Consider the following 14,796-nt stretch of genomic DNA (forward strand, 5'->3'; position numbering starts at 1 on the left):
TAGAATATGGGAGACCTGAGGCCGGTGCAGACCAGCCATGATCAGAGAGAGGGCCAGGAGACAAAGTGGAGAGGGCCAAGGGGAAAAGGGCTTGTGCTCCCCTGGCACACTCACGGCTGTCTCAGCACGAGGTGTGGGGCTGATTGGACGTCCAGGTCCATCCTCTCCGCTAGGCATCAAGGTGGGCGTCCCCCAAACCCTGCTTACATGGAGTGCAGAGAGAACCTCAGGCCCTTGCAATCATCTCTACTTGACCCCACTGGGGTGTTCTGCCTTCCCGGCTTGGATTTCTGCCTGGAGACCATGTCACCACAGTGTCACAGCCACAGAGATGCTAGTGACAGAAGCCAGGACTGGCAAAGTCATCTGTTCCCTGAACAGACATTGACAGAACACCTTCTGCATGCAAGATGTCTTGCCAGGAGCTGGAAATACTGCACTGAATCAGACTGACCTGGTCCCTGCCTTCACAGAGCCTTCTGGAAGTGGGGCAGGGGAGACAAACGTGAAACACAAGTCAACAGGAACCACAGGGTCATGAGAAAGACAGAGAGAAAACAGAAGCCGGGGATGGCAGGCAAGGCCTCTCTGAGGCAGGCACGGGAGCTGGAGTGTAAGCAGCATTCTGGCCAAGGGTGCAAAGCCCGTGGCAGGGGCCTGAGGCAGCACAGCTTGCAACCGGCTCAAGGGAAGTGGGCAAGGGCAGGACAAGTGAGGCCAGGCTGGAGATTGCATGCAAGGTCTAAGTTATGAATGGCCTTCGAACATCTTGACATCTGGAGGCCTTAACCTTCCTTCCATCAAATGCAAAGGAAGCCAGGAAAGGTTTAAGGCAGAGGCTGCAAGATCGTTCCAGCTGCTAAGCAAAGAATGAGCAGTAGGGGAGGTGAAAGGATGCTGGGAGCAGCAGAGGGGAGAGCTGACTGGCTCGGCTGCAGGAGCTGGAGGGAGGCAGGTGGTCAAGGCCTTTTGTGGAGGTATTGTGGCAGAATGCAACAGCCAGAGCTGTGGAGTCAGTAAACCAGGGCTTCGATACCAGCTGTGTGATCTTGGGCAAATTACTTGTCCTCTCTGAGTCTTCATGAGGATGACCACCTGCCTGGCGGGACTGGTATAAGGCCTGTGTGGGGTCCTGCGAGCACCACATGTATTGTGCGGTCCTCTGCCTCTCCCTGGCACAAGGCCAGCAGCCTTAGAGGGGGCCAACGACTTCACTGAGGCCAGAGCTGCATCCTAGGAGCCACAACCACATACCCGCTTCTGCATCCCAGATTTGGGCTTCTCATCCGGGGAAACAGAGCCCAGCCTTCGATCTTAGGACACAGCCTTCTCATCTCAGCGAAACGCTCACCTCCGGGGACACAGCAAAGAACCAGGCAGGGGTCAGCAGACCTGCTTCCTCGACCTGGCGTGGCCACAACAGGCCATGCAACCTTGGCCAACCCTTCCCCTTCTCTCTGGGCCTCGGTTTCCGCACTGGTAAAACGACAGGGCCGTCCGCCAGCACCTTTATTCTTTGGGCTCAACTCAACGTGAAGACGAGTTAACACCTCTGAAATGGTGTGAACAATGGCCCCCCCGAGCATACACACCGCTAATGGGGAGAGCTCCTCAGTCAGCCCTCAGGGATACCAGGCGGTGGCGCCAGTGCCCGGCTCACCCCCAGGGAACAAGTGGCACAGACTCCCAACCATGCCAAATAAAACCAAGGCACGCGAGGCTCACGGTGCGGGACGCTTGCTAAGACTTTATTATTGCCTCGGAGGGCAGGGTTAGGAAAGCGACAGGAAGGAGGCCCCGCGAAGCGACTGCTCAGAGCTCTGCAAACACAAAGATGAAAACCTTGGCCACAAAGGAGCTGACGGTGCCGTGGCGATACAGATCCATCTTGACGGTCAGGAACAAGTCCCTGGGCTCGGGGATGGGCTTGGTGAGGGCCACCAGCCCGCTGTGGGGGCTCACCTTCTGGGTGGTGAAAAAGCCCTCCTCATTGCCGCCGGTGATGGCCAGCTGCATGCTGTCCCCGGGGACAGCACTGGAGGGGCCCATGCGGAAAACTGCCGCGGGCACTTGGATGTTGGTGGGGAAAGAGAGGTGGTAGTAGGTTATTCTCAGAGGCAGCTTGGAGCACTCCTGATTCTCATGGCAAGGCAAGCGCTCACAGCGGCTGCAAGAAAAGTGGGCAGAGAGACAAGAAGAGGATTAGGGCCGGTCCAGCAAGCGGAGAAACGGCAGAGCGCAGGGATGCGGGGCTGGCAGGCAGGGCCTCCCGCCGCCCCTCTGGCCGATTCAGCCAACACGCAAGACGCCCCTCACTCACCTGCGGGAGGCGGTGCGGACCTCCGGGCTGCTGACTCAGGCACTAGCCTCTTCCAACACCCTCTGGGGTGCTGGGTAGCCAACGGCTGTGCCTGGAGTGAGGTATGTCCCCTCCTCACTGGCAGAGTCCCACCCCAGGGGCACTCCATAGGCACACCCTGCCCTTCCCAGACCCTCGCCCAGACGGTGGCCAGGGCTACACAGGGCTCTCGGGTGGGTCTCGGAGATGACCCGTGACTGTCTCTGCCACTAGCAATCAGGGCTGTTTACCAAGTGCCCAACTACTCCTCATCATGCACTTGCTGGTGTCATCACTGCCACCACACCATGACAGTGGCTTCATGCCATTTTTCTCATGCGGACCCTGAGGCTCACAGAGAATGTGGCCTTCCTACTTCCCAAGATCCCAGAGTGAGTGAGGGAGCCACATCTCTGCTCAGGCGGTGGGGTGGGCTCCCCATTCCGTCACTAAGCCTTATGTTCCGGGCCCAGGACCCCACCTGTTCCACAGAGCCAGTTCAGGGCTTGGAAGGGGACAGATCCCAACTTCCTGTGATAGAAACAGAAACGGGTCCTAACTTCCTGGGTGGACACAGGGACGGGTCCTAACTTCCTGGGTGGACACAGGGACGGGTCCTAACTTCCTGGGTGGACACAGGGACAGGTCCTGTGATGGTTAATACCGAGTGTCAACTTGATTGGACTGAAGGATACAAAGTATTGATCCTGGGTGTGTCTGTGAGGGCGCTGCCAAAAGAGAGCCACATTTGAGTCCGTGGCTGGGAAACGCAGACCCACCCTTCATCTGGGTGGGCACCACGAATCGGCTGCCAGCACAGCCAGAGTATAAGCAGGCAGAAAAAATGTGAAGAGAGAGACTGGCCTCGCCTCCCAGCCTCCACCTTTCTCCCATGCTGGATGCTTCCTGTCCTTGAACAGTGGACTCCACGTTCTTCAGTCTTGGTACTTGGACTGGCTGTCCTTGCTCCTCAGCCTGCAGATGGCCTATGGTGGGACCTTGTGATCATGTAAGTCAATACTTAATAAACTCCCGTTTATACATACCATGGAATATATACATATTCCATTAGTTCTGTCCCTCTGGAGAACCCTGACTAATACAGGTCCGAACCTCCTGTGGTGGAGGTAGAGACGGGTCCCAACCTCCTGCAGTGGAGACGGGAACAGGTCCCAATCTCCTGCGGTGGAGATGGGGACGGATCCTAACTTCCTGCAGTGAAGACAGGGATGGTTCCTAACTTCCTGTATAGGATGAGCACAGATTCCAACTTCCGGTTACAGATTCCAACTTCCTGTCACAGATTCTAACTTCCTGTCACAGATTCCAAGTTCCTGTTACAGATTCCAACTTCCTGTCACAGATTCTAACTTCCTGTGACAGGAAGGAGATAGACATTATCTTCCTGCTACAGGATAGTAACAAGTTCTAACGTCTTGTCACAAGATGGGACAGGCGTCATCTCCTGTGTCCTGAACTCCTGGCCCATCACACTCTGAAGGCGGCTGCCTTAGGAAGCAGGGCCCAGGCGCGGAGCCCCAGAGGACCTGGCCCAGACGCTGTTTACACGGACTTCCTTGACATTTGACATTTATCGTGAGCAGGGTCTCCTTTTGCCCCCTCTTTCCAGGTTTGTCCGACTGACAGGAGGCCTTGCATTTACTTGGCTAGCGACCATGCCAAACGGTTAGAAAGGACTGGCCTGGGGGTCGGGGCACTGAAAGGGGGTGTCCTGCCTGGGAGGGGCCCAAAGTAGAGGCAGGAAAGAAGGTAGGCACGGGTGCTGCTACGAGATGCCCAGTGCTCCAGGTGATCTGAGAGCTCTCCCCCAGGAGGGCCTCTGAGGAGCAGCGACCGAGGCGGCAGTGAACGGGGGAGTGCAGGGGACCCATGAACTGCGCTTCCGGGAGCAGGGAGCAGGCCGTGCACCGCAGGCTTTCCTTCCGCTGCCTCCCACCACTCTCCCGTCGTCCTCCCGCTCTACAGGCAGGAAGACAGATGCCAGTGAGGACACAGAACTTGTTCATGGCTCCATGGTGTGTAGTAAGCGGCAGGCATGGCTTTCACAGTCAGCCTGTCTTATGTCAAAGCTTTCTCTCTCACACACACACACACACACACACACACACACACACGCGCGCGCACACACACATCAGCAGCTTCAGGACCGGCCAGGAGGGGGCTGGTCAGCAGGTGGCGCTAGAGTCGCCCCGGTGGGATTTCCGCTTCCCTGCTTCCCCCAGCGTGGCCAGTACTGACTAGGGCCGGAGTTTTGTTTTGCCAGAGGGGAAGTGTTCCCCCAGTACGAGCGAAGGAAAACAGCCTGAGGTGCGCGTGATGTTCTGGTGCGGCTCTCCTGGTCATCACACAGCGAGCCCGACACTCCGCCTGGAGGCTCCGCATCCGACCCCACAGTCATTCCTCGGGGCACCCCAAAACCTTCTCTGCACCAGGAGTTTCTGGGCTGGCTCCTTCTCAACGAAGGGCACGGCCTGGGGCTCTCTGGCCCCAGCACAGGGCTCGACACAGCTCTGTGCTTAGCAAATGACTAATGCACAAATAAACACATCCTTGATCTTCCTGAAGTCCTGGCTTCAATTATCCCACTTTGCTCTATTCAAACTTATTAAAATACCAGAAATCGTTAACTACTCTATCTGGCAAACTGCCTGCCAGACTGGGGATGGCATAAGAATCCCTTTCAGCCAGTGTGTGTAGGTCAGGGACAGGTTGTCATCACTGCATCTATTACAGAGCAGGGCACAGATGAGCCTGCCTCGTCCCTGCCTGGCATGCAGGGCCTGGCTCCTGGGACCGCAGGCACCTGGTTCCCACACATGTCCCCTCCCCTCATCAGGCCGTGCAGCCCAGGCCATGTCACACCTTAGAGGACAATGTGCTCCAACTTGCGAGTTCAACACATGTGACCCTGACACCCCAAGCTCTATGAAAACAATCCTAAGCCACCACGCACCAGAGAAAAACGGCCCTCAAGACCCATGTCCTCCTCCAGGGAGTCACTGCCATCCCGGCCACCCCAGGTGCTTGTGGACAGCCCTGTTGGCAATTTCCTGACTGTCACACACTCATCATCCTGGAGACAAGCCCCAGGAACCGGCCAAGAGAGGGGAACCCTCAACAGCTCCGTCTCCACCACCATCCACCGTGTTACACCCTCAGACCCACAGCTGTGTGATCGTGTCCCATCCCCGGGAAGCAGCCACCAAGGCCACCTTCCCAGACCACAGGTCATCAGGGGCCAGCCCCACTGAGGGGATAAAGAGGGTGTGTCTGGTCCCAGCAAAGGCTGTGGGACAACTTTGCACGCTTCCTCCAGCGGGTAGGACTGTGGCTGACTGGTCCTGTCCACAAGGCCGAGCCCTGTGGTTTGCGGCCCAGTTTCCCGGGTCATGCTCCAGTTACCAGCCCTCGACCGCCGGGACGCTCCCCAGACAGAAGCGGAGTGAGTGGAGAGAGAGAGAGAGAAAGTCACAGAAGCCGACTCTGCCATCCTGGCCGTCAAGGGTCCCAAGCGAGCCGTTCTTGCTGAGCTGTTAACCACAGGAGCCCTAACCACGGGTCCCTCCTAAATGCGGCTCTTTTAGATTTTAAAAATTGCTTTCTGAAGATTAGATGAAAAAAAACCCTTTAAGAAGCTTGGATTTTGGTGAGCAGGAAAAGGGGCTGTAAAATACAAAACTCCAGTCTGAGGGGTTAGCGGTGCTGAGAGGGGTGGCCCCTCCTTGCTATCAGCCTCAGGAGTTCAAGGGCTGGGACAAGCCAGGTGCCCAGCAGGTCAGTCTCTCACTGCATGTAGGGCCCAGGTTTCAGGCTGGACACCCCATTTCACTGCATACGTGTGCATATTCCCGCCCCCTCTGCCTAACTCACTCCTTCTACCTTCACGAAGGCGTGGTCGACTCCAGGCAGCCCCCTGCCCACCCTCATGCCCAGCCAGCTGGAGGGCCCTCCTCCCTCTTAGCACACGCTCCAAAGGCCAAGCCAGTACAGGGACAAAGGCTCACTGTCTACCCAGGTGCCTGCACACAGTAGGTCCAAGAAGAAATGACCTTCTCCAGCACTGAGGGTGGCAGAGGCTTCCACAGCCAACATGAGGGGTGGAGCCGGGCTCTGCCGATCTCAGCCATGACCTCAGCACACGTGGCCAACCCGCCCACGAAAGGTGGTTTCCTGACTGTGTGCAAGTTAGAAATTGAGGGCACAGCCCGAGCCAGCGTCCCGGAACCCTCACGCCCAGGCGCTGACAAAGGCTGGGCAGACGGTGAACTCACAAGGGCCGACAGCTGCACAGCCTCAAGCCGAGGCCATGGAACTTTCTGAACAGCTCCGAGAAGCACTGTCACTGCCCGCCAAGCTGCTGCATAACCATGAGCTCTTCGGGAGGCTACGGACTTGCAAACCCAGCTTCAGGGCAGCTTCTTCCTAACCCAAGCTCAAGAAGGAAGCAAGATGTTGGGTTTCCAAGCAGAAGGAAACCCGTGCAGGGAAACAGCAGATCAGGGAAGCGGCCGGGCGAGCCTACGAGCAGCCCCAATGCCAGAAAATACGGAGGGCCAATGGGGCTGCTCAGTGACCCAGAAGCCTTGCCATGCCATGAGCGGCTGCCCCTCGCGCCAATCAGTGGGCACTACCACTGACCCTCAGGTGGCGGGGTAGCTAGCCAAAAGCCCAAGGCCTGGGAAAGAGCTGGCTGCCTGCATTGAGCACTCAGAGTCCTGGGGGAGGTCACAAGTCCACAGTCCCGAGATCCGTCCCAGTGTAGAGCTTCTCCTGAAGCAACTGACAGTGGCATTAAATGAGACTTTCTGAGGGACGGGGAAGGGCGGTAGGAAGCGGGAACCATGGTCTCACATGGACGCTGTGATGGCCTAGGAGTGGGTGAGCTTACAAAGACGTAGGGCCACATAACCCCAGGTTTAGGATCTGGCATCTTTGATGCTGTTCTCATGCCGTCACCCGGCTTTCAGGTGGGCACCGAGTAACAATGTCCAGCAAGTCACATCGACTCCCTGGCTTTGGGCTGACATGGAGACACTGCCACCTAGGCATCTGAGTCAGAGCATGCTCTGACATCTGTATGTTACAGATGAGGAAACTGAGGCCCAGAGAGCTTGCCCAAGGCTCCACCCTAGGGAAAAACAGGGCTGTGGTTTCCGCCTGGCTCTGTGCACAGCCCTGGCTGAGAGCATGACTAGAGATCCCAGCCTCATGTGCCGTTACTCCCTTGACTTTCTGAGACCAGAGTTGCTAGTATTTAGGGGCCTGAAGGCCAGGGAGCCGGTGATCTGAGTGCCCTGAGTCCCTCATGGGAGGACATTGAGGTCACAGCCCCACAACCACCCACCCAGGAGCTGGGCCACCAGGAAGTCCAACAGAGACAGACGATGGCATGGCCCAAGGGACTTACGTGTCTGCAGAGCGGCGGTAGTTCTCAGGGCACTCGAAGGACAGGCAGCGGAAGCCGCCCTGGATGTTGAAGCAGGTCTCGTTGATGGAGCAGTTGTGGGTGCCGGTCACACACTCATCAACGTCTGCAAGAGACCCCACAGAAGCACAGTGAAGGCAGAGGCTGCAGGAGCCATCCCCATCTGGAGACGGAGGAGTCCAGGCCTCCCATCAACCGGGGTTAGGGGAGGGGGTCGGGCCAACCCTGCCCTCCACTGGCTGGTCTTCAGAGCAGCGTCCTGTGGCGATTCTTACATTTATAGGATATTTACATTTATAGAGTGTTAACTTATTCACCATGCCCGGAGGGAGTGTGACGATGGTAAAAGTGAACGTTACATGATGGGTCCTGGAGTGCCTCACAAGGTTAAGTCAGGAATCCTCCCAAGAACGCAATGAGGCAGACAACACTGTTATGATCCTCATTTTATGAGGAGCTCACAGAGCTTACGAGGCCTGTCTGAGGTCACACATTTTATAAGTGTCAGAGCCAAGCTTTGAACCCAGGCAGGCTGGAATCAGAGTCCATGTGCTAACCAGGCAGAGCCTCTCTGCGGCTCCCAAGGTAAGGCACCCTTACCCTACGCGTGACTCAACCTCTTAGGAGAGAAGCGGCAGGAGCTGCTAGCCCCACATAACAATGAGAAAAACAGGCTTCAAGGGATCATACGCCTTGCCCTGTGTCTTAGGGTTGGTGGCTGTTCATGGTGGACCGGAACCACCAGGCCTGGGGCTCCTGAGATGGGGCGTGGGGCGCCACACTGAGAGGGCCCTGGAGATGGAGGAGCAGCCAACCAGTGGGGCTCGGGGGCTGTCCCCAAGCCTGGGAGACATCCATTAAGAGGTGGAAAATGCCCAAGCGTCGGTGGCAGAAACAACAGTCCCCAGCCTCGAAGGCCGGCTCAGGAATGTGTTTATGCTGAGTCTGGGCGGGACCCCAGGCTGCGGTGAGGGAGCCTGGCCAGGAGAAAAGTCATTTGCTCCCTCAGAAATGTAGACACAAATGCCCTTCCATCCAGAGCCCGGGACCAGCAGAGGGGGCCTCCTAGGAAACGCCACAGCTCCTGCCTGCCTTTCAGCAAAGTCACCTCCCTCATGACTGGAAGCTACATCTGTAGGACCCAAGGAGCTTCCGGAGCCCCAGGATCCACAGGACTCCCAAGGACCTGGCTGGACAGCCCCACCTCCATGACTCCGCCTCTGGACCAGTGTGTACACTGAGGCTCACACTCACAAGTATCCACTTAGCACCCGCTGTCAGGCATTGAATGGATGTTACCGGATGGCTCTAGGGGACACACTGCCCCAGTGCGTTCTTAGAAACGGGGGCTGAATGCAAAACAAGTGCCCCTAGCCCCCATTACCTAGGCCACTCTGGAGCGGACCCACAGCCGTGAGCGCCCTGGGCCACCCCACACCAGGCCACACCACCCCCTGGCCTGGACAGCTTCCTCCCTGGTGGCCATCTTCCCAAAGGCCTCTCTGTTCCTACCTTTTCGGGGCTGCTGGGGGAGGGCAGGAGGGGTCAAGTGCTCCTGCTGGATGTAGCCTTCACGGGGTCAGACAATCCAGAGGACCCCGGGACACCCCTTGGACGGCAGGGGCTGCTTTCCCTGAATGCATCCCATCTGTGCTGTGGCCCTTGGGTTGGGGAAGCACAGCCCCGGAGCCTGGCCTCAGCCCCACAACACTGCAGAGCCCCCAGCACAGCACGAGGGACCCCGAGGCCTTCCACCTGCTCACCTCGGCAGTTGCGGCCGTTGGGAGCCAGCTTGTAGCCAGACGCGGGGCAGCTGCACTGGAAGCTTCCAGGGACGTTGATGCAGCGGTAGGAGCAGATGTGGCCCCCGGTGGGCAGGGCGCACTCGTCGATGTCTGCAACAGCAAAGCCTACCTCAGCTTCTGTGTCCTGGCACCTGCTGGCCACGCTATATCACCCTGGGGGCTACACTGGGGCCTGGGAGGGCAGCAGCACGGGAGAAGCTGGACACAGGAAGCCTCAGAGACCATCATGCTCAGAGATGTGATGAGATTAGCCTAGGGTCACACAGCAAGTTCATGGTGTGAAGTATGTGTGTGAGCCAGGTGCGGTGGCTCAAGTCTGTAAGGTGGGTGGATCACCTGAGGTCAGGAGTTCGAGACAAGCCTGACCAATATGGTGAAACCCCATCTTTAAAAAAAAAAAAAAAAAGAAGTATGTGTGTGGCAGGCAAGGGGAAATATGGACAACACTTGAATAAGAAACAAACACACCTCAGCTGGGTGCACTGGCTCATGCCTGGAATCCCAGCATTTTGGGAGGCTGAGGCAGGAGGACTGCTTGAGCCCAGGAGTTCGAGACCAGACTCTGCAACAAAGTGAGACCCTGTCTCCACGAAAAATCAAAAATATTAGCCAGGCATACTGGTGCATGCCTGCACTCAAGAGGCAGAGGTGGGAGGATTGCTCGATCCCAGGAGATAGATGGTGACAGAGTGAGACTGTCTCAAAACCAAAAACCAAAGAAGCAAGCAAACAAAAACAGAATTGCCCTAATTGCCCATAATTGCTGTCAGCTGGTTTAATCCTCTAACGATCTGGTGAGGCTGGGGTTAATCCCCATGTGACAGAGGAACAGTCAGAGCTCCGAGTCAGGGATATAGGTGATCCCTGAGCCCTCTCCTTGCCTCCCAGCCATGCACCACCCCCAAGCCCCGAGATGTGCGGCCCAGGGTCCCAGTGCGCGGAGCAGTCACCACCGTGCGTATCTATTAAAGAACAAGTCAGGAGTGGTTTGCTCCCTTCCCACCCCCATGCTAAGAATGGGAAAAGCAGCCGGGCACGGTGGCTCACGCCCGTAATCCCAGCACTTTGGGAGGCCGAAGAGGGTGGGTCACAAGGTCAGGAGTTCAAGACCAGCCTGACCAACATGGTGAAACCCCATCTCTACTAAAAATACAAAAAATTAGCCAGGTGTGGTGGCGCGTGCCTGTAATCCCAGCTACTCAGGAGGCTGAGGCAGGAGACTTGCTTGTGTCTGGGAGGCGGAGGTTGCAGTGAGCCGAGATTGCTTTACTGCACTCCAGCCTGGGTGACAGAGTAAGACTCCGTCCCCCTCCCTCCCCCACAAAAAAAAAAGAATGGGAAAAGTATATGAGAAATTCACTTGGAGGCTGGGCACAGTGGCTCATGCCTGTAATCCCAGCAATTTAGGAGGCTGAAGCAGGAGGATCACTGGAGCCCAGGAGTTCAAGACCAGCCTGGGCAACATAGCAAGACCCTGTCTCAAATTTTTTACAAATAAAGAATTAGCCAGGCATGGTGGTGTGTGCTGACGGTCCCAGCTACTTGGGAGGCTGAGGTGGGAGGACCACTTGAGCCCAGGGAGCTGAGGCTGCAGCGAGCAGTGACAGCACCACGTCACTCCAGCCTGGGCAACAGAGCGAGACCCTGTCTCAAAAAAAAAATCTCAGTTGGAGGGAAAGCAGAAACCACCTGCTAGCCTCCAAGGGCAGACATGGAAGGTCTGCCAGGTGAGGAAATGCCGGCAGGTTCTTCCCTGTGGAATCTGAAAGTCAGAAGCTGTGCCGCTGCGTCACGGCGAGGCCGGGGGGCACTTCCCCCTCAGCAAGCAGGGGCGTCCGCACCTTCGCAGGTGACTCCGTCCACGTCGCTGAGCTGGTAGCCCCGCCGGCAGTAGCACTGGTAGGAGCCGTAGACGTTGGCACACTCCTGGCTACAGGGGCTGCTGCTGCACTCATTGATGTCTGAAAGAGAAAGCGGGGTCACCACTCAGGGCGACATCACACGTCCCTGCCTCCACTGCAGCCCTCAGGGTCAGGGATCACACATCCCTGCCTCCACTGCAGCCCTCAGGGCCAGGGAACAGAACATCTCCTCTCCACCTCTCTCAGGTTAACATACTTGGAGGGGCAGAGGTCCCAGGGGCATGCCGAGGGAGAGGCATCATGGCTGGTGACTCTGAACCCTCCATCCCTGCCCCTGCCTGCTTTGCCCACAGCTTCTCGTGCCAGGACAGCAGCTCCAGCCTCCAGCCCCGACCTGGCCGCCAGAGTCCATTCCAGTTCTCAAATGGAAGTCTGATCCTGTGCTCCCCACTTCACCTCCAAGCTGGCATCCCACACAGATGACGGCACACAAGGAAGGCCTCAGCCACCCAGCCCATACGCCGGTCCTCCTCACACTCCAGGGCACAGAACTCGCTGGGCAGCTCTGGACTACCGCCCCCTTTACCTAGAGCAGAGGTCAGCAAACCACAGCCCATGGGCCAAATTTGGCCTGCCACTTGTTTTCATAAAGTTTTATTAGAACACAGCCAGGCCGGGCGCAGTGGCTCATGCCTGTAATCCCAGCACTTTGGGAGGAGGAGGCAGGTGGATCACCTCAGGTCAGGAGTTGACGACCAGTCTGGCCAACATGGTGAAACCCCATCTCAATCAAAAGTACAAAAATTAGCCAGGCATAGTGGTGCACGCCTGTAGTCCCATCTTCTCGGGAGGCCGAGGCAGGAGAATCACTTGAACACGGGAGGCGAAGGTTGCAGTGAGCCGAGATCGCACCACTGCACTCCAGCCTGGGCAAGAGTGAGACTCCGTCTCAAAATAATAATAAAGAACACACCCACACTCATTTTCTTTTGGGACATAGTTTCTCTGTCACCCAGGCTGGAGTGCAGCAGCTCAATCTCCGCTCACTGCAATCTCCACCTCCGAGAGGTTATTATCTACTAAAGTGGATAGAAATTCAAGCAACTCTCCTGCCTCAGCCTCCCGAGTAGCAGGGATAACAGGCATGCGCCAGCATGCCCAGCTAATTTTTTGTATTTTAGTAGAGATAGGGTTTTCCCATGTTGGCCAGGCTGGTTTCAAACTCCTGACCTCAAGTGATCCACCTGCCTCGGCCTCCCAAAGTGCTGGGATTACAGGTATTAGCCACTGCGCCCAGCCACACTCATTTTTTTACCGTGGTCCTCTGGCTACTTCGTGCTACCACAGCAGAGCTGAGCGGTTGCAACCAAGACTGTGGCTGGAAAAGCCTGCAATGTATACTAAGTGGCGTTGGCGAACATCCACTAGCCGTCCACCCCGTGTCTCGTCTCTGTGGCCCCCACACGCCTGGCCTGGTCTCCACCTGCCCAGCGTGGTCTCTCACTGCCCGGGGAGACACTCCCCAGGGCAGGACCGAGTTCTCCTACACACCCAGGGCAGATGCTTAACAAATGGTTAGTAAGGTCATGTGGCAAGGTGGCCAGGCCCTGCTTCTGTGTCCACGATACTGCCCACAAATGTGAATATGAAAGCCAACTTTGCAGTAATTTACGAGTGACCAGAGGAAGCACCACCAGGAATCCTACTTCTACAAATAATAATAATAATGCCAGCAGTCGGCCGGGCGCGGTGGCTCCCGCCTGTAATCCCGAGGCAGGCAGATCACAAGGTCAAGAGATCAAGACCACCCTGACCAATATGAGAAACCCCATCTCTACTAAAAATACAAATATTAGCCTGGCGTGGTGACACGTGCCTGTAGTCCCAGCTACTCAGGAGGCTGAGGCAGGAGAATCACTTGAACTGGGAGGCAGAGGTTGCAGTGAGTCAAGATGGCGCCACTGCACTCCAGCCTGGCGACAAAGCTCGACTCTGTCTCAGGAAAAAAGAAAAAAAAAACACCAGCAGTCTCCACACTGCCAGCTTGTCAACTGGCGCCCAGCCCTGTGATAAACTCTTCACCTGCGCAATCTCGTTTTACCCTCACAGTCCCCTGTGGGGTTGGTCCTACTCTGCCCATTTTACAGATGAGGACACCAAGGCCCAGAGAGACTGAGTTACTTCTTCAAGGCCCTGAAAATGGCAGAAGTGGGGTTTGAACACAAGCCCCAGAGACTCAACGCGTGAATCTTGTTCCTCACCCACAGGCGTTCTTGTGAACTAACCCCAGGACCCCTCATACCGTCCATCCTCTGATTTGAGAATTATGTACACTACAGCTCACCCTGGAGTATCTAACCCGTGACCATCTTATCAGGAAGGAAAATTCTCGTGGCAGATTGGAAGACCTGCCATATTTGAGTTAGGCTGCAGAAGCTGTTCTCTGGCCACTGCAATGCACCCACCAACCAGGGTGTCACGGGCAATATGGATGATTGTCAAGGGTCACCCAAAGCTCTCAGTGTCTGCCCAGTTCAGAACCTAATCCCAATAGAAGGGGTGACATCTGCCAAGCACTGAGTATGTGCCAGGCCCTGGGCTGGCACGCTGTTCATGTGACCATCCCATCAGCCCAGGAGGCTGGTGTTATGTGAGAAGCACAAGACCCTTGGCAGGAACAACTGTGTCCAACCCCCACATGCCAAGAGACTTAACCCGACATGAGTGTGGCTGCCATTGGCCAGGGACCTTGTACCCAGGATACAGGCCCAGCCCCCTTAGGATGCCTGACTGAGAAAGTCTAATGCTGCCAAAAGAATTTTCTCTTGGTTCCAGCCCAAACATGACTATGGGCACTGACCTTTCTCCTTTGAAGCATGTACTTTAGAAAAACTTGCAAATGTAAATGCTTTCTCTGTCCCTTTGAGATATGCAACCCAGGAGTGTCTTTCTCAAGGACTAGGGCCATGCCTGGGGAATGTCATCATCAGGAAGGCCAGGGTGCTTCTCTCTGTCTCTGGGAGGGGAAAACCTAACTGTCGAGGTGGGTGGATGACCTGAGGTCAGGAGTTCAACACCAGCCTGGCCAACACGACGTGAAACCGCGTCTCTACTAAAAATACAAACATTAGCTGGGCCTGATGGTGGGCACCTGTAATCCCAGCTACTCGGGATGCTGAGGTAGGAGAACTGCTTAAACCCAGGAGACGGAGGTTGCAGTGAGCCGAGATCGTTCCACTGCGCTCCAGCCTGGGCGACAGAGTGAGACTCTGTTTCAAAACAAAAAAAACAAGTTCAAAGCAGGTGCCCTAATCAATCACACTGACCCACGCCCTAAGAACCTCC

At 56.4% G+C, this 14,796-nt stretch overlaps 1 protein-coding gene across 2 annotated transcripts in view; it reads right to left on the minus strand.

Moving 5' to 3' along the window:
* FBLN1 (fibulin 1) overlaps positions 1-14,796 on the minus strand; it is a 93,925-nt gene that overhangs the window by 38,196 nt on the left and 40,933 nt on the right. Inside the window, exons 12-15 of one of the 2 annotated variants that reach the window (XM_035273362.3) lie at positions 11,431-11,550; positions 9,548-9,679; positions 7,767-7,890; positions 1,722-2,167 (exon numbers count right to left, since the gene is read on the minus strand). In XM_035273362.3, coding sequence (XP_035129253.3) covers positions 1,813-2,167; positions 7,767-7,890; positions 9,548-9,679; positions 11,431-11,550 — 731 coding nt within the window. In that variant the 3' untranslated portion in view covers positions 1,722-1,812. Of the gene's footprint in view, positions 1-1,721; positions 2,168-7,766; positions 7,891-9,547; positions 9,680-11,430; positions 11,551-14,796 lie in introns of those variants that run through there. The other variant, XM_035273355.3, reaches the window with a different exon arrangement.

The sequence above is a fragment of the Callithrix jacchus genome, chromosome 1, assembly GCF_049354715.1.
Source record: "Callithrix jacchus isolate 240 chromosome 1, calJac240_pri, whole genome shotgun sequence".
Lineage (NCBI taxonomy): Eukaryota > Metazoa > Chordata > Mammalia > Primates > Cebidae > Callithrix > Callithrix jacchus.